General features: G+C 40.8%; 1 protein-coding gene across 5 annotated transcripts in view; it reads right to left on the bottom strand.

The window, feature by feature from the left end:
• Positions 1–19,753, bottom strand: part of ENPP2 (ectonucleotide pyrophosphatase/phosphodiesterase 2) — a 57,110-nt gene extending 37,357 nt beyond the window's left edge. For 2 of the 5 annotated variants that reach the window (XM_071553940.1, XM_071553941.1), the window contains exons 1-8: positions 19,478–19,525; positions 19,080–19,182; positions 13,207–13,362; positions 11,038–11,163; positions 9,113–9,173; positions 7,803–7,900; positions 6,695–6,774; positions 5,434–5,553 (exon numbers count right to left, since the gene is read on the bottom strand). In XM_071553940.1, coding sequence (XP_071410041.1) covers positions 5,434–5,553; positions 6,695–6,774; positions 7,803–7,900; positions 9,113–9,173; positions 11,038–11,163; positions 13,207–13,362; positions 19,080–19,182; positions 19,478–19,510 — 777 coding nt within the window. In that variant the 5' untranslated portion in view covers positions 19,511–19,525. Of the gene's footprint in view, positions 1–5,433; positions 5,554–6,694; positions 6,775–7,802; positions 7,901–9,112; positions 9,174–11,037; positions 11,164–13,206; positions 13,363–19,079; positions 19,183–19,477 lie in introns of all 5 variants that reach the window. The other 3 variants (XM_071553937.1, XM_071553939.1, XM_071553938.1) reach the window with 3 other exon arrangements.
• Between the last annotated feature and the right edge of the window lie 279 nt (positions 19,754–20,032).

The raw sequence follows: 20,032 nt of genomic DNA, 5'->3' as shown, positions 1-20,032 counted from the left end.
ACACTACTGGACCTCTGCCCTCTTTTGTCTTTTAAAGAGGGGGCGGGAGAGCAGGGACCGCCTTTGGTTTATCTAAACCCAAACTAAGAAAATTCAACGCTATTCACCATCATACCTAAAGCTGCTATTCATAACAATACATTTGCAAAGGCATCTTTAAGCATGCAGAGAAGCAGCAGTCACCTAGGTGGAAGAATTTCTATTTGCATTGAACAAGATTTAAATCAAGTATTCAAGGCTTTAGAATTGTGAGAGTCAGTGCTGATGAATCTAGTGGTAGCTATCTCTACCAGAAATGCCCTTGGTTGCCCAGATGCTTTAGTGGATAGTAAAATTAGACAACAAACTGGATCCGCTGGTAGGACCACACAAATTTATTTACTACCTCATCTATAGGGTAGTAACTCCAGCAGAAGAGTTAGCAGCAAACTCTTCACGCAGTTTAATCAACAGTGAACGTCTCTCACTGTCTTTAAATTAAACTCATTGTCTTTCACAGTAAACTACAAGTCATGTTAAAGGGTAGGATAGAAAGAAAAAGTTAGCAGATTCCCTCTCGACCTTATTAATTAAAAATGGAAATGAAGATGCAAATAAGGGTTATTGTTCCATTTTTTCCCTCTTGTTTAGGCTCATAGTGCTCAGCACGTAGATGCAATGTGTTATATACACTCTACGGCTGGTCACATCTGCTCAGGTCACTTATAAAGTTTGCTGTGTTACAGTTGCAAGGTCAGTACCATTTGTAAGCTTATGTAATTTATTTGCCATACGTAAATATATTGGGTTTAACTGTTAATACCTTAGAATTTTATAGTCAGCTGTTTAACTATGTTAGATGTCCACTCCTGGCTTGCATACGTGACAAGGCTATTGTGTTGCAAACTGTATAAAGGCCGTATTTCTGAATTAATTTGCTTAAGCAGAAAGAAAGGAAATAAATATTTCAAAAAATACTTAGAGACCAACCACTCTGTCTTCATGCTATCCCAGAGGAAATTTCCAATGCAGAAAGACCTGTTAGGTTATGCACTCACAGTTTCAACCCTAGTACCCCGGTAAATGTCCTAAGAAAAAATAAACATGCTTTGCTAGATATAAATAAAACATATAGTGTAAGCTGAATTACTTTTAGTTTTATATCCTGCATGTTTCATGACAATTCTCCTCTCCTTTATTGAGGAGTGAAAGTATTACAAGGCTAAGCAATAGTCTAGGTGTCATTCCATACAGAACACTAAAGTTCCAAATTCTTCCTTCTGACTACAAGACACATTTGCACACAGATATTTCAAACAGAGTTATTCAAGACAGCTGTGGGATTTTCTTTAAAAAACTGCACAGAGAGTGGGGCACCTCCCTAGTTTTAATCTTCCATGAATAAACAAAAGCCCATACTTTGCAGAGGCTGCCCTGTGTTTGTTGCACCATTAAAGGACTGGCAGCAGCAGCACATCTCAGGTCAAGGCTGATGGGAGGGACAGCTCTGAAGTCCAGCCCTTGGGCCAGGTTGGGCAAACATGCCCTCATTTGCGAAGCAGGGAAGCAGACCCATGTCAGGATCAGAGGAAATGCATGCAGTCACTGCAATGGAGAGTTGGTGATGCAAGAAGGGGAAATCCCTTCCACATCCAGGAAAAGGTGGGAAAGAGGAAATCACAGCATTTCCCATTAAAGAACCATGTACAAAACTGGTGCAAGCATGCAAAATTCATACCACTCCTTCACCACTTGCAATTTGTTCTGCCAATGAGATAAAACGTGGAGTAGCCCCTTTCACACTTCTTACCCTTTAGCAGAACACAAATATTCTCACAGACTTGGCAACTAAGCATTGCCTTCTTGCCCAGACAGAAGACTTCAGTGCAAGAAGTCTGTTAAGTAAATAGACAGCATTAAAGAGCCCTGTTGTTTGTTCATGGCTCTAGCTGGATAAAACGAAATACTTATAAAGCAGAACTATGGACATCTCTCCTGCTTCCCCCATCAATCAACAAAGTGATTGCAAAATGTGTTCAGGATGGAAAGGCAGATGACAACTTTCTGAAACTCTTTCTGTAATACTTAGACAAGCAAAATCAACAAAATTCCAATAATCGTTTCATTCTAAATACAGATATATAAATTTGGATAAAATCAGGAATATCAAGTTAAGATGCATGGGGATGATGCCTGGTGTCCACAGGATACCTCTGCAGACTGTAGAGAGCTTCACAACATTCTGTCACTTACCTAAGGAATATCATGGGCCTATTTAAGGATTGTCTCAGCATCTCAAGCTGGGCCCTTTTTAAGGGTTGTAGTCTTTAAGAGGTCAATAGTGGAAATAAAGCTACATAAAAGCACCCTAAACAACCATCCATCCTTTTATAATTATTTTATTTCTGAAAAGAGAGACATCTTTTGGACCTAAACTCAGATGCAAGCTGGGTTACCTTCTGAAGAAGCCTCTCTGTCCTCATTAGCTCCCCATTAGCCATAGACCAGCAGTTTCATACCTTTCATCTTCTGACCTTGGGGAAGCCAATGGGTTATTTCTAAGTATCAAGACAGATCACTAAAAAAAGCAAAGTATTGTAAGCTTAAACTTACTACAGCAAAACAAGACATGGAAAACTACTGCTTAACAGAAGCCAAGGGCAGCTGGGACTTAATTTTAGTGCTTAAAGTTACTTGGGATGAAAACAGAATGTCAGTGTCATGAAAAATGAGCAATAAACTTAGTTTCCCCCATGGGCCATGATGCTCACCATTTCTGTGAGATGCTGTAGCAATATGAGGAGTGGTTTTATGGTTGTTTCCTATGAAACACTTTTGTTTTGAAAACAAGGAGGTTTTAAGCTTATATAATAAATCAAGATTGTATACTAAATCAGAAGACTGGATTTCAGAAGTCCCACAACCAGCTACAACATCCTGAAACACTTCCAAACCGCTTTCTCCCCGCTTTTCCTTTTCCTAATGCTATTAATTTTAATTTCTCATAATTCCTGGAGTAAAACCATTCAATACTCATCTGCCAAATCCCACTGGTCCATGGTAATCTGGATGTTTCCCAACAACAAGCTGAGTATTAGAACAACGAAAGAAAGACATATGACAAAACTCCTCATATCTTGATAAAGCCATATACAATAGGCCAGTTTCCAGGAACGAGAAAGTATTAAAGAAATTATCAATATTAAATGACATTCTATTCAAGGCAGTTTTAACCATAATATGAGACTGGGGGTCTCTGACACTTTTCTTGCCTTTTTGGGCAATTCCTGCGCAAATCACATCCCACTCTGCAGTTTTGTAGTACTATATTTCGAGACGCAAGACCTAAAAGGAACCAGCTGAATATGTGATATGACAGACAAGATTTCTGTGCAAACCAGATTACCCTTCCTACCCCCTTAATTGTACTGTCTTGTCTTTCAATACCAGCTATTTTTGGAAGCCTATGACGATGTCATATTTAAAGAAAATTTAACAAGTAGTTAGAAAGTAACTGTATCTAATCTCTCTGGACATACAGAGATAACTTTTTTTCTTATAAGAATCTGCAATCAAATGTACAATTCTCCCAGATGCAGATAGAGTCTCATTTATGTTATATTTCTGCAAGAGATCCACCACCTCATTACACAACTTTTATGGCCAATCTATCAGGTTTGACAAACTTAGGAGTTTCCTTCATATTAAGTGTATGGGAACCGAATTACAGCTTTACCTCTATGCATTTGCTTCCAATTAACTAAAGATATTTCTAGTTTATTACATTATTTGTGTGTTATTCCTTTTTAAAAACTTTTCAGATCAGCAGTTTATTTTATCATCCATACTTGGGTATGCAACACTCCCCTCACCCTCTAAAGATTTCATCCAGCATATGGTCATCCACAGTTGTGGAATTCTCCTGAGCTCTTCTCAGATGACATTTTTCATGTTCCTTGTTTACAATCCAGGAAATCTTTTGTTCTCTGGAGTAGCATAGGTGTTACTAACAGTTAAGTGTGGGAATCAACAATGTTCCCCACACAACAAAGCAGGTAAAGTATTCGTAGACTTATATTGTACTTTTTAAAAAATCAGTTTTAAAAGAGCCATTTTTACAAGCCCATACAGTTCATTCTCCACTAACTCCTACCTAATAATGATTAAGGTAAGGTGCAAAATTAAAAGTGCATAATTAAGTTACAGCTGCCTAACAAGTTGTCACACAGGAGTTGAGCCACAGGGTTGTCTATGAACTCGACTTACCCTCTCTTCTCAACACAACCCACACCAAACCCAGGGCACAGACAGGCAAAGGAGTGACTATCCTTACATAAAGATTTTACAAGAGTACAAATACCTTGTTCTGGCTGAGCTGCAGCCAGACACATCTGCCTGCCGCTCTAAATTTTCATGTCTCACATTTGTTGCAGACTAAAACCACGTGCAGACAAATAACACACACTTGCTAAGCCTAAAAACTATCTGAATAACTTCCTTTAGTCTTCTAGGATATTTCTGCCTTAAGAAATCTGGAAGAAGATACTGATCAATTTAGCAAACAGAAATGACAGATTATGGTGTTACCAAACCCCTTCGGTTTTCTCACATCTATCATTTCACTTTTTGTGAGGTTTATTGATCAGAGAGCATTTAAACTATAGTTCCCTAAGCAATCAGTGCCATGAAATGTGCACAGACCTTGGCTGCTTGCACTTAAAACTTACTACTTTAATTTAAACCACTTTTGTTGACAAAGCAAGTCACCACAGCATGCACCATTAGGGGAAAGTGCAGCAGAAGCAAGAGGACTGTCTTAGCTTTAGTAACACAGAATACTTTAAAGGAGTCCATTTCCTTGCTCAGCATAAGGATTCAGAGCTAGAGAAAGCAAACCCAACACTAATTTAAGAGAGGGTACCTCGTTCGGCCTCCACTGCTGTGCTTAAGGCAGAAATTAATTCCTAAGTTTCCACAGCCTCTGCAGTCAGTCGTGTAACAGTCATCGCTTGTGGACTTAACAAATAATAATTATGAAATTGTGCTATGCTATGCTGACAGAACTTTTATACTAAAACTGCTCAAGAACATTACAAGGAATAAAACCCTGAGAAACACATAATCAAAAAGAAACATGATGCCATAGTAACAAAAATATAGTGTTGTACTGCTGCCTCAAGTGAGGGGGTTTTCCCAGCCACATCTAATTTATACTTATCAATGCAAGTACCTTTCCATAGTCAATGGATTTATTATTCTGAAAAGCAAAAGCCCACTCAAAACATTACATTAAACTGATAGACAGAGGGCCAGCCGAGGGGTGGGGGTATGGGGATTAGGTACAAATTGTTCACATATGTATTTTTCTAATTATTGTTATTGGCTATGTTCCACAGCACAGGGGGAGGGGAGGAGAGGGAGGAGGAAAGGAGGAGGAGGGAATCTGAAACTTACTGGTTGACCTCCCCACCATCTGTGATTGAATTTCTCTCGCCCTCGAAGACTGAAGCTGGCATCAAACACTGGGTCATACATCGAATTGCCAACAATCCCATGTGATTCAGGATAGAGTCCCTTTGTGCAGAAGTAGATTAATTAGTAAAACCCTAATGCACACAAATGCAGTTCTTCATAGCTATCTGCAAATACCACTAAATTATTTTTTTAAAAGTATCTTTGTAACTACAGACCAGAAAAGGTTTTTACTTTCAGATAAATACATTAAAATCAGCTGTAGCAATGAAAGCAGTAGATGACTGAATTGTGCTAAAAAGCATGAAAACTCCTGTTACTTGATGCTTTAAAGTTTTTCACACTGGCTAAAAGTTAGTTTGAGGCCATCAAAAAAAAGCAAAAATGTATGAAAAGAAAATTGATTTTTACTTTCAGTTCCTCTTCATGAATGCCCTTTCTGGACACAGTATTTCATTCTCCCCTTGCAAGAGTAACACTTAGTATTTCCATTTTATAATGTGTTATCTTCGTGAGAGTCTCTGCGAGATAATTTATTTCCAAGAAAATAATTGAGGCAGGCCATGGCAGACAATTTGTTTTGCAGTAAAAGCAATTTAAGTTTCTGCTCTTCCCTCTTTCTCTTGGCCCTCTCCCATTCCCACCTATTCTTTCCCCATCCCCTCCTTTCTCATCCATTTAACATTTGTGCACTGGCTGCATGAAAAAAAGGGGGGAAAACTGCAGCTGCAGGCAAAGAGTCCCTCAGGCAGCTCTGGGAGCACTGACAGTGTCACACAGGGGTGTGTGCCTGTCAGTGTGGGACAGCCTGGCTGCCACCCCTGCCACAGGAGTATGTGATGGCTCATTTTACTGCAGGGCCAACACAGCATCCAGACACACTCAGCAGCTGTAAATTGTAAGCTGACTGCTAAGTCAGCCCCACTGACTTCAAGTGCTCCAATGAAGGAACAACTGCTGGCTGTATTCCGAGTAGGATTTCAGGGGTGGTTTTTCCCCCCCTAGGAAAACTTTGACCTGTAATTACGCAGCAGTACAAATAACTGCCAAAGCAGGCATAAGCAAGCATAGGAACACTGCGACAATGTATAATAGTGAGATACACTCCATCTCAGCACTTCAAAATACTGAAAAAACCCTTAACATAACTAACTAGGTTTTCTTTAAATGTTGCTGCCCACAACCCACATTTTTAAGTCTGGTACAACATTTTATCATCAAAATATTTTTCCCATAGACTTACAGTAGCAAGGGTGTACAGGTTGGGGAAGGTTTTTGTAGGGTAGACAGGTCGCATGTAAGGAGAATGTGTTCCACAAGATCCTGAAAAATCAATATTAAATGCAAACATGAGGAAGCAAAATTCTCAGGCACAGAGAACAAAAACAGAATAAGCAATTTATGTGACTCAAAATGATGCAGAAACTAATTACATTTTAACCAATTTAAATGACTTCTGTGCTGCTGAACAGTGGTCAGCAGTAAATGCAGTAGTAAATCTACTCATGCACTCTTCATAATTCACAACAAACAACTGAAATAATGCAGTCAAATGACTACAGAACCAGTGACATTCTCACAGACTGTTTTCTGAACTACTCTCCAGTCAGAGTTATTGCAAATATCTTGTTGAGTAAAACAAGGTAAGAACACACAGGTTTATTTTAAGTAATGAATACACTAAAGCTGCAGTTTTGCAATGGGCTTTGACCTCAGCCCCCACATCACAGAATCAATTAAGCTGGAAAAGACTTTTAAGACAATGGAACCCAACCATAGCTAGCTACACAAGTAAAAGGGCCAGCAGACATATGGGGAAAAAACCCCAACACCTTTCAAAGGTATGGGCACACACACAGAAACTACCCTACTATACAGAGAGGTTCAAATAGGCAGTGCAACCAGTATTCCACAAACTCAGGTGGAATTCCAGGTAACATTCCCCCAGAGGTGAGTGCAGGGCAAATTTCCAGCCAATTAATAGGCATCCAGGAGAGCTTCTGCAGTCACTTATCCATACCTCTGACATTTCTGAATCAAGGGGGAAATTTTGTGGGTATCTCCCAAATAGCCTGAAAGAGTGCATGACATATTATGTACTGAAGATGCAATTCTTTGCTGATAAAACCACATGAAGTTCACTGATTCTGAGCAGCATTTCTTAAAGCAGCAGCTCTTCCCACTCCTCTGTGTGCTGTGTTAACCAGGTTGCTTTCAAGTCACCAGCTGATACCATCTAAAACAAAGGGAGCCATTTCAGCTCCTTGCTGACTTTCTGTTGCTGAACACAAAGAAAACAACTGGGCTGCGAGACAGTCTTTCATTTATTATAGGAAAATAGATGTACTCACTCAGTTTTTCAATATTGGGCATGACCTTGTTCCCTTTTTTCATATATGATGCACGGAAACCATCAACAGAGAAGATGATCAAAGGAGGACGAACAAAGCTAAAAGCAAAAGCAGAAGGAGTATAAGGCATTTCAGAGTTGTTTCTTTTTCTTTTTTATTTCCACTTGCTCACTGGGACTCCAGCGAATCTGAAGTACAGTTACTGTCCTGCATGTCTATAATCTTTTGCATACTTAACAGACCAGCAGAAGCTGATCATCTTCACACTTAGTAACATCCAGTGTTCACTCACAGTCAGTGAAAGTGTTGATATTCAACCTAAAAGACATCTCCCCTGAGCAGCTGAAAACATGTAGCCCATAAAGGCAAGTGTTTACAGAAGGAGATGAAGAAGGAAAAATAATAGGATGCCTGAATACCCACCCTAGCATACAGTGCGTAGTTAAAAACCAGGTCTCATAACAGCTGGTCTTCTCTCTTCACAAACAGAAGCCCATGAGGCATTTTGAGCAAGCTCTATGAGACACAGCTCACTGTCACATATTAAAGATGACAGTACTTCATGGTATTACTTTTTTATTTGCTACTGAGAGTTGATTGCAAGCAGGCAGAGATTTGTCACAGACAGACACACCTGGTCTTTTAATGTCAGTCACCTTCTGCAGGGGTAAGCAGCCGTCACTGTCACCAGGAAAAGCTCTCCAAACTATCCTCCTAACAGCACAGACTGAGCTGCAACACAATGCAGCACCTGAGCAGATGCCCGCCCTCAGGGATAACAGAGAGAAAACTGGTTTCAAAAGTGCTTACTTCCTCAATGTTACTCATGTGCTCACTATGTCAAGCCTGTATCCCACTGCAATTTAGAAATCCTTTCATTTAGGAACATAATGGTAAAAGTATAAAACTCAATTTAAAAAAAATGGCTTGAACTGTGTTCATATATGGCTTAACCTGAATTCTATCAAAGTAGAACAACCTTAGCCTTTCTACTGACTTCAAATGAGTCTGGTTACCTTCCCTATGCATGTAAGTGAAGCAGGAAAGCTCAGCAACAGGTGATCAAAGACCAAGAGTTCAAATCCATATATCATACAACACTACTCACCCAGCAGCTTAAAGGCAAATGCATTACAATGGTGTGAGCCTAACAGTACAAATGGTGAAGCCCAGGAAAGCCTCCAACCCACAGCCATTCAGCCTGCATGACAAGGGCCAGTGTAGAAATATGGTGGGCAGAGGACCAGGGCAGAGTTGGGGACCACTGGCTTTGCTGCATTTGGCTTTGCAGTTCCATCCAAAGCACTTACCCTGCTGGACATTCAGGAGCCTTTATCTCTTCACAGTCATCATCCACCCAGTGGGTTTCTCCTGCCAGAAAAGTCACATTGGAGTTTCAAAAAATGAAAAATTAAAAAATCTGTGGACACAGCTTTAGGTTTCACAGAAAATATATATAAAAACTTCAAGTCTCGATCCAGTTAATGGACTGTCTTGTCATACTTCCCATGAATAATGACCATGTCTTTTCACAAGGCTGAACAAGTGATCTGGTTATATTCTATTCAACAAAAACATTCAAACTAGCACTCCAATGAGTAGCTCTTAAAACTGGAATTAAAGGCAGTTTTGACCGCAGCAGACAGTGGTAATGCTTTAGGCACAGTGGTCATCTATTTTGATTTTTTTTTTAATTTTGATCTGCCAAAAACAGGTAGTACTGCTTCTGGCTATGAATTCCCACTCTCCTCCCCCCAGTTTTGATGTCTTCATGAGCTGGTTCAGCTGGCTAAAGGCACAAAACAAAATTCATTCCGGGTAAGAAAAACAACTCTAAATAGTTTCCAGCTGGTTAAGAGAACTGATCAGCTCATGGATCAGGTGAGACTCAGGCTAAAAAAAGGATTAATACTCTTTCAGAACTAGATTAGTTAAAATTGCTTCAGGTAATCAACTATTTTCTTAAGGTTTTCACTGATGAATGCTGACTATAGAACGGCTCATGACTTGCACTTTCACAGGTCAATTGAAAAACAAATAATTAACTAATGAGTCTGCTTCCTGAACTTGGCACTATTAAAGGAACTGCAGTTCAATTAAAAGAACAAAACAAAAAAAATCATAGAAAAGATTTGCAGGAAATGTGTGCTGCAGCAATTCCAACTGACCATGGCAGGAGATGGAGGGACAATTTCCAAGGAAAAAAAAAACAACCAACACACTATCCTCAGATAGGCATGAATAAAGAGGAAACACAGTTCTTACACAAGGCTTACTCCTGTCAGAGTTCCAGGGTCATTGAGATAATTTGTTATTAGCTAATTAAACAAAGATTATGTACATTAAAGCTGGAGACATATAAATTCCTCTACCTTGACCCTTGTGAGAGGGAGCTCACAAAAAAGGCAGGAACTGAAAACTTAAACAGTGTTTAAGTGGTCTCAGCCTCGGATTTCTTTAGGAAGGGGAAGAACCATCTACCGGGATTTGTTGGAAAATACATTTTTCATTTGGATTCCCAACAGCAAAACTCAAGTAAACAAAAAAGCCCATTTTCAGTGTATGGATCTGGACCGCTATCGTTCTGTGAACATATACAGTTGTCAAAAACGGCGTGGATGAAAAAATGTCAATCTGTACTCCTTGCCCCAGCAAAGGGGAGCAAATAAGGAACCTGTAAAGCTCATTACCAAGGATGTGGACCTGGTCTGAACGGCAGACACATCACACAGGCAGGATGTGCACTAAAAGAGTGGAGTAGTGGATGAAAATTCGTCCTTCACAGCCCACCCACCCACCAACCAGTGCAGGCTGTTTTATAGCCAATGGTATGTCATGCTTATCTGAAGCCCATGTCACCCACCTTCGAGCAACAGCCCTGCAACTCCTCTCCCAGAAGAAACAAAGCCTACAAGTATTAAGCCAAGTAGTTCGAGCAGGAGCTTTTGTGGTGGGGGTGGAGAGAGGTCTTTGGGACAGAGATAACATACCTAGGAATGCTTCATTCCTTCTGAGACCATCAGATATCTCTGCTCTCCCTGAGATGCAGGCAAATGCATCTGAGTATTTTAGGGTTTTGTTTTAAACGCTTCTTTCATCCTGCTTATTCTCCCCTGCCTCCTCCAAAAAAATCCTAACAAGGAGAGTGTTCCTTCTTTAGAAGAAAACTCTTTACCCACAGGGCTTCCTTCTATTGGGTTTGAAAAGATAAAAGGAAGAAAGACCAAAGACGTACCTTTGCAAACGACTTGGTAATTAGTACAACAATCTCCTCTACTTAAGCAGTCTTCAGAGCAGTGACAAGCATTGTCATCATTCCTGGTTTCTCCACAGCGATCTTTGGTACACTCCCAGCCCCGAGCTAAAATATTCACATTGTAAGCAAAATACGATAGTTAGTAATCAAAACTAAGTACCCACTCAAGCCATAATGACAACACTCTAGTCGTTAAAATTGGATGTAAAGTTTATTGTGATTTTAAAACCTTTGAAGTAAGTATGTCAACCAAAACCAAAAAGGACTGTAGTGATTTGCAGGTGCAGGAGGGCTCCTCCACTAAACACACGTAAGTATTTCTGCTGCCCTCAGGTGTTGTATTCCAGGCTTGGTACATCTGAATGCCAGAAGTGTGCGAAGAAAAGGCCAAAAGGGATTTTGACAGATAAACGGTGGGCCCTGAAGCACAAACTAAGAATTCTGGTGTTTCTTGGGTAATCCTCACAACTATTACAGTCCTCAGTTCAATCCATAGAAAATAAGATAAAGTAGAAAAGAGATTATTTCGTTGCAAATTGATGCCTTACTCTCGTCAGCTCTTCACCCACAGTGTAAGATTCAGCACCAACTGCAAAGTTGTGAGAAAACAAGAGCTGTTCTTGACAGAAAAGCATGGCACAGCTGCTGTAAAACACTCACACTCTTCTCACTTTGCAAATGAAGTGAGGATCTAAGAGCATGTCTACGATGGGTGCTCTCTCAAGAGGAGTAAAACTGCGACACTTTGCAACAGGGCCTACAGTTTTAAGCACTATTTTCCTCATCCAGGCCCGATAAAAAAACTTTAAAAATCAGTTTAGACAACATGCACACAATAAATAAACCACACCACATCAGAGCAGTACCTTTTTTCCTTCACTGGGGATTTTTTCTCTAAGTATGTAACAGTTACAGATTATACATGTGATAATTGCCTCAATAAATGCCTGTGGGAGTATATTAGCCCAACAGTTCAAAGGGCTATGCAGGTATCCATACACTTATGTGAACGTGTGTATCTGCTGCAGACAGGAGGCTGATGAAGTGAAAATCTGCCCTTTGGTAGAAGGCATCTTGCTGAAAGCTGGAAGTCTTCAAAAAGAGCCTCTCACTCTGCAGTCATTTACACCAGGGGCAAATCAGTATCAGCTTAAAATTTAGAAGTTTTTGGCCTGGAACCAAAGTTGTTTTTCATTCCAGATTAACTCACTATTTTTTGGTACCAAGCTATGAAAATGATAAGCAGAATTGAGGAAATCAGGACTTTCAAGCATGGCATCCATGAACAAAGATATATTGAATCATTAGATCTCTCTTCTGACTGCTCAGTAAGTGTAATACTTTGATAAAGCAAGAAAAAGTTTAATGGCAAAAGCAGAAGGCACTTGCATCAACTCCAACCACTGCACAAACACTCAAGGAGAAGGGCGTAACTAATAATTTAAATGCACTATGCTAAGAAGTAAAACAACTCGTGGCCCTCTCTGAAGTTTTCCTTGCCTATAACTCATGAAGAAAACCCAAACAAAAAGAAAGTGAACCCATTGCTGTATTTCCATCCCCCAGGGTCCAAAGAGTTGAAGTGAAATGTTTGTACCAGAGTTACATATGCATCCTGACAACAGGAAATCAGTCTGGGGCCGGGGTACCCAACCCAGGCTGTCCCCTCAGGCTTTCTCCAAGAGGACCCATACCTCTTCAATGCTCCCAACTTCCAAGGTGCCTTCGTGCCACGAGTCTGAATTGCTTCAATATTAAGCTACCACTTGAGGGGGCAGGGAAAAGAGTGGGTGACAAAATGACCAACCTCCAGTTTTTACTACATCCTTTAATTGTAGCCTGGAGATCAAATTAGCTCCTGAACACTGATAATTGCTTTTAATTTAGTACCAGAAGATCTGCTTTTCATGTAGTATGACAAGTACCCTGCCTTTTCTGCCCCCGTAGAGAGGAGCGATAAGTGCACGTGCCTATTGCTCCTTGCACGGAAACATGGGCTGTATTCCATGCTGAGCTGAACCTGCCCAGCAAGGCAAGGTGAGGAGGAGATGCAGGTTACGGCAGAGAGTGCGGGTTTGTCAGCAGGGCCACTGTCAGGACCCAGGTGTCAGCAGCACCTGGCCGTGCAGGACAGGAGACCCATCATACCTGTCTTTAAGCACAGCTCATCAAAGTCGAAGCAGCAGCTGTTGTAGCTCTTGCACAGGTTGTCACAGCGGCAGCCAGGAGGCTCTGCCTCTTGAAGTTCAAAGCACCTGTTTTTGCAGGAGCCAGAGGTACTGATCCAGGGGGAATCTGACAGGACTGTGTGAACAAGAAACAGGGCAACATCTGTCAGGCCAGCAGCAATGGGACGGCTCAGTCCCAAGCCACTCGAAGGAGCAAAACCTCCGAGCCTTGCTCTGGGAAAGGGAAGGGAGAAGGATTGCTTGAAGAAACAAAACAGAAAAAGAACAAATTCCAAAAGAGTTGTTCTTTTGAGGGAGAAAAAAAATAAAGGAAGCAACATGCTGTGATAACATCCTGCAAGGAAACGGCCCTCGCTTTACCTCTGCAACAATCAAGAGATCATTGGCAGAAATGTATTGAAGTCTCCAAGGCCCCATTCCAGGAGCTGTAGTTATTCCACAGAAGCAGGCCTTTGTTTTCAGAAACCAAGTGACATTTTCATGGCTGGCTGGTCAGTTTGCATAGGAAAGGACTCCAATTAATCTACATGCAGACAGCAGGACTTGGTTTGCTATGCTGGAATGCATCAAATCAATGTGAAGCATGAAACAAAACTTTAAGATGTTCTATAAATTAATGGAGAAATAAAGCAAGGCTTTGTGGTGGGCTTCTGCAGAGCACCACATTATAAAAACTTTAAACATGTAGAAGTAGTTTAGAAATAAGTGTAAGTAAATGGAGAACTGCCAATGTGAACACCATGAATAAAGTACTAGACTTCAATAATCTATTAGTAAGGGTCCTTAACGTCAAAGCTGATATGTATGTGTCTGCTCTTCTCTCAAAACTTACTATTTTGTAGTCTTCGTATATTTTAAAAGTTTTTCCTTTAAGAAAATCCTACATTGCAGCTTATATAAAGCAGGAAAATTCTCCAGGGTTAACTGTATTTTGTGGATCATTTATTAATAAATAATGAATGTATGCTATCCTTTAAATACAGAGGCGTTTCAAGGCAAATTTCACAATGCCTTTTGTTCCTTGAAAGATCTATTAAAAGACTAATTGTCTGAAATTATCTTGGTCTTGTTTTCTTTTAGGTTAGGATTTGGTTTTGGGTCTGGCAAACTTCACCATGATTTGCAGTATGATTTTAAGAGGACTGCCACAATGGCATTTTTTGGGAAAGAGTTGCTCTGGTATTTTCTTTTATATTTTTCTCCCTACACTTCTACATAGCTGAAAGTTTAGTCTCCACATAAACCAAAGGGAAATCTCTTCCCAAATAAGATAACATTAACCAAACACCATGAGAATAGATGGAAAAGATAACCAAGGACGCCTTCAGAGGCGATACTGCAGTAGCTGGTGTCTCACCAGCTGCCATCCCCAGCACTACTACTCCGCCACTTCCCCTTGGAGTGGTACTGGCACTGGTTGGACACCAGGCCAAACCATTTCAGGGAATAAACCTGTCAGCAAATCAACAGTACAGCAAGATCATGGGTAAGAAACCCAAACCTACTGTGACTGCAGTCATGGATCATAGCAGTGTCAAAACACACTCGCGTGACTGTGGGAAAAAGGCAGTAGCAGACAATTGTGTCTCTCTGCTTTTGTGGTTTACTTTTTTCAACCAGGTCAGCAATGCTCAGAGTGAGTAACATCATACATATAGTGTAGTTTCACTCTAAAGATACATACCCTGCAAGCATGCTCCTAAGGAGCCACAAATATTTTTAGCCATTTGGAATTGCAAGGAGCTAAAGGTTGTGTATCTGCACTGGCTATACACAGACCACATCACAAAGTTATGTCAGAAATTAATCACATGAGAATTGTTTAAAGTATGCTAACACTCAAATTTTCAGTGTTACGATGTCTTGTTCCTTGTTTTTAATGACAGCTGCTTCCCGTCAATTGCTTCTGAAAATCTGTGACCAAAAACTATTTTCATGTTATTTAACCTCTTCCACTACTTTTCCTTTTGGAAGCTAGGAAATGTATTCACAGATCCAGTAAGCTTTAAATAAAAGGTATTACGCACTAGCATATAACTCTTACACTGGCATAACCCTCCTTTTCAAAGGACTGAGAGGGAGAGCTTTTCAGAAGGCCAAAAAACCACATCAACATATGTTTAGGAAAGAGAAGGTGTAAATCTGACTGAAGATTACATAAGAGACAATTAACTGCAGCCCAAGGAATGTCTACCTGTTGTAAAGAGCAGCTCATTTATCAGGAAACCACTGGAACAAATTGCCCACAGGCAGTGCAATCTCTGAGCTTAGAGATTTTGAAGAACAGGTTAGGCCAAGATCTGTTAGGATCACCTCGGTAATAACTGACCATGTCCTGGGCTATGGAAAAGGCCTACATAGCTGATCAAGGTCCCTTCTATCTCCACCTTCTATAACTACAAGTAGGGTTTCCATATCATGCAAGAAAGGTTCAGCCCACCTACCCTTCCTGTTATTTTCTCACATCTCTTGACAATCACCTCATTACTGAGGTGACAAATTATCCCAAACCATTTAGCAAATTCAAGCTGCAATTCTTGAGTCAATGTAGGACACTTTCCATATCAGAGCACGAAAGGGGATTCAGTTAATTTCTCTGCATATATTAAGATCACTCCTTTGTTTATCATGCTTGACCTTGCCTTTGCAGCCAGACCATGATTTTCAGGTCGTGCACAATGCCATGGCACAGGTACTGGTGCATGCAAAATGGTTTGAAAATATATCATCAGAAGCTCCATCCCTGGTAAGCACTTTCAAACTAACAGAAACCCTTGTACAGAATAAACTTGGACAATTTAAAAGTCACTTTCAAAATTTCTGTATCCCTTCACAACTCCTGCAGTCAGACTGGGCAGTAGGCAAAGGGATCTCAACATGAAGATCCTTCCCTCCTTATTTAATACATAAAGCTTTTCACATCCTTTTCCATACATTCTTTTTTGGCCAACTAAGCTCATAACAACCATCTAATTGTCTTTTTTGTCATAGGTTGGAGAGTAAAGTTACATAGGGCAATAGTGCCTTTGTGATTTAGTTCATGTAGGTTATTACATTTCCATTGTAAAGGTGTTACATTTATCTTTGAAAATGCCATATCAAACTACTTCCTCTGATTACAATATCTAACATAAAAAAAAATTGCATTTATTTTCAGTAGTGTTTAAGACATAGAACAGTACAGAAATGCTTACACAGTCATTACTGGAAGGAGACTACCTGGTAACAATTTGCCATTTTGGATCCTATGGATCTCATATGGAACTTATATGGAACAACCAAATACTTATGCAAAACATCTGGAGCTCCAGTTTTTCCAGATAATATTCATATTATGAACTTGCATTTCATTTTAGCAAGGATTAAAATTTCAATGGAAAATCAGATAAAGGAAAAAACGCATCCTAACCCATACAAGAAAGGTAAGACTCAATTTTTAATAACGTGTTTAAAAATCCAGTGAGAAGGAATAGAAAACTTCCGTGTTTCTTCTACCAAAGCATAAGTTCACCTATCACAACCAAGTAACATGGTTGAAGAGATTGCTCTTGTAAATTACTGTTTTATGAGCTTTGTAGCTTCCTTTTCAAACCCTTTTGGGGGAAATGGCCTTACCAAACTTATGAGCCTTGGTTCTCTAATGTCTTTTAGAAATTTTAAGTAAAAAAATAATTTAAAATACTTTGTTGGGTGAAAATATCAAACAGCTCAAATATATAAAGACATACATCTGTATGCTGTGAATAGAGAGTAAGGGAGAATTTAGGCATTATGGTGATGATAATGCCTTGATAAAGGACTCAGTAAACCCCCGTAATTTGTTTTTGGCTTATAGCAGAGTGCTATGCTAGATGAAAACTAAAATTTGTTTACAATCGTGGCATATCTCTTCAGAAATAACAGATTGGTTTCCACAGTAATGCTTAGTAAAGACTATCTTGTCAATCTAAATTGACACCAAGAAACTTGGATACAAATAAGCTAAGGAAGAGAGAAGTTGAAAAATAACTATACCAATCTTTTAGACTGGATACTTCATTGCACTGGACTGCTAATGAGGTATAACTGACCAATTTTTTACTGTCCCTTTTAGACAGATATGACTATAATACTTTATTCTTTGCTATCACTTTTTTTTCCCTTTTCTGCAATAAAAGTAACCAAGCTTCATAAACACAGAGTGGACAAAAGCCTCCATTACTTTTGTCTCTCACTCTTGCAACCTAGACTGGATTACTTCCGTGCCAGGCACAGGGCCAATCCCACCTGTAAGCAAATTCTCAATAGACTTCCAAAAACAGTGCATCTCCTCCCCTTTTACAAGAGATCCTGTATTGCTGCTTTCTTGGAATGCTGCTCTAATCCTCCTGCTATTGGGAACAACACCCAGCTACTGATGCCAGCCCTGGAGGTGTTGAAGGGTGCCGGCTGGCTCAGCAGAGGTGGCACCGATCAGCTGCAATGGGTCCCCAGTATCAGACCTTTGGGACTTCAGTGAAAACCAGGTGAGCAGCCCTGCCCCAAACAGTCACCAGAAAATCAAAGCAACTGGCAGTCAGGGGTTGAACACTTGAAGTGCAAATCCTTCCCATTACTATTACACACACTACACAACGACTCTACTATTAACATGCTAGAAGAGTAAAAAAAAAACAAACAACAACCAAACAAACAAACAAAAAAACCCACAAAAAATACACCGAAAGATCCCCAACTGTTTTGCAAAGCATTTTTTTTTACTGATATAAAGATCAAAAGCAACAGCCACTATCTTTTGGATTACTTAAAATGCTTCTTCTCAGTGATCAACAGCCCTGGTGGTGGCTGTGATTACAAGTCAATTCCTGTCAAAGACGCGGGGGGGAGGGGGGGGGAGGGAGTGGGACAGAAGGACAACGATACATTACCAGGAACACAACAAACTCTGGCTATGGTGAACGATTTTGTAATTAAAATTCACAAGCTATCATTACAGATGGGCATTGCAAATTAAACCCTTTCACTTCAATTACGTTAACCAGCTCTAAGTCAATGACCACAGGTTTCCTTTCTCCTGCCAAAGAAACACACAAGTCAAGTCTGCTTCTTTTTTCATTTTTTTTTTTTTTTAGGGAAAAAGGGCTAGTTTTCTGTATACATTTTTTCACTTTGGTTATGCCTGAACTTACAAAACCCTGCACTGTCACACAACACAAACAACAGTTCCTTCTGTGACATGTCCTTGCTGTCTTCCAAAGTATAAAGTAGAAAGAATAAGGAAAAGAGAGGACTCAGTGACAGCACATTCGCAAGAACACCTGCTCTCCTCTCCCGGCCCTCTGCGCCGTCAGATGTCTGCCGTCTACTGTTCACAAACCAGCATGACCTCAGGAGCCACAGAAATCCCAAAAGCTTTTCTCACCAGCGCCTCTTGAAAGCATTAATCAAGTTTCTAGAAACCGCTTCAATAGCTACCAAAATAAACCCAGTACTCTTAAATCCCTCAGGGAGTTCGTCTTAGTGCTGAAGGGAACTGTGCAGAACACAAAACAAGCCAAACGCTTCAGAGGAGCTGATGAGACCGATCTCATCTATGAGGTTGACAGAGCTCAGTCCTAAAATAAGCTACATTGTCCATAGTCACATGCACACAGAGCAAAAGTTTAAGTAAATAGGAGACCTATAGGTGAGTCCCAAAGGTCAACTCACTCGAGCTCGGCGAGTTATTTATTCTTCTCTACATCCTAGAGAAAAAAGGAACAAGCAAAATGCTGTTACGGAGTAAGACTGGTTTCTAACCAGAGTCTATAACATAAGGGTATGGCAATGTACAATTTATGTTCATTACTGTACCTGAGACCGGGCCCTCATCCCATTCTTCAGATCTCCTAAAACGATTTGTTGTAAATCCCATGCAGACATTTACTCCAAAGGCAAAAGCAAACAAGGATATAACCTGCAAAAGTAAAACAGCAGAGTAAGCAAACTGTGCAAGAAGCAGGACTTTCGCGCTGAGCATAACGCATAAAGGGCAGAGATGGTCCTCTGTACATTCGAGCTCCCCAGCACTGTGGTTCCCATCACTGGAGCAGCAGCTGACAGCGTCACCGTTGGAGAGAAACACAAACCAGAAGGGGTTTATGAATAAAACATCTCTTTCTGAAGCTGAAACGCTCCTTTTTGTAGGAACTTTTTCAGGACAGACGGGCTACTACTCCTCTAAAAGCAAACACGCTCCTCTCCTCCCCTACCTGGTGCGAGTGGACGCAGCCCTGCTTAGCCATACCAGGGAATTCTTGAAAAGTCTACGCCGCACCGTCGCCTTTTTTTATAGTGAGCGCAGAGCTCTGTTTGCTCGGGGAGTTCGGGCTATTAGCTACGAGTAATCCCACCTGGTGAGGTTGACAGGCTCGTGTGATTTGTCCAGGGGGTGATTTCATCATGTTTCACTCACAAATCGCAGCTCCGAGTGCACGAAGCTCCAGGCATCATCCCTCGCTGCGCCCTCCCCCCAAACACACACCCGCGCGCTTTTATGTGGTTTCCTCTGGCAGAGCGGGGCTCGCTTGTGCCGCGGCGGCCAATAGCTCCTCCTGCTCGTTTTATTCCTCGCAAAAGTAACAGGGTTAAAAGAGAAACCAAATGCGTCTTCATCTGGCTCAGAGAAGAGGGGGAAGCTCACTGGGGGCCGCCAAGGGAAAATATCCCGAAGCCACCCTCAAAAGTCCCCCGGTATCAGGTGTGGCAGCACGGTGGGCTCAGCGCACGGTGCCCCCGGAGCAGCCGACCCCGCGGGACCGGGCGGG

The sequence above is a fragment of the Pithys albifrons genome, chromosome 4 (assembly GCF_047495875.1).
Source record: "Pithys albifrons albifrons isolate INPA30051 chromosome 4, PitAlb_v1, whole genome shotgun sequence".
In the NCBI taxonomy this organism is placed as follows: Eukaryota; Metazoa; Chordata; class Aves; order Passeriformes; family Thamnophilidae; genus Pithys; species Pithys albifrons.
Note: the sequence above shows the minus strand (reverse complement) of the source record. Positions and strands in the feature narration are given on the sequence as shown.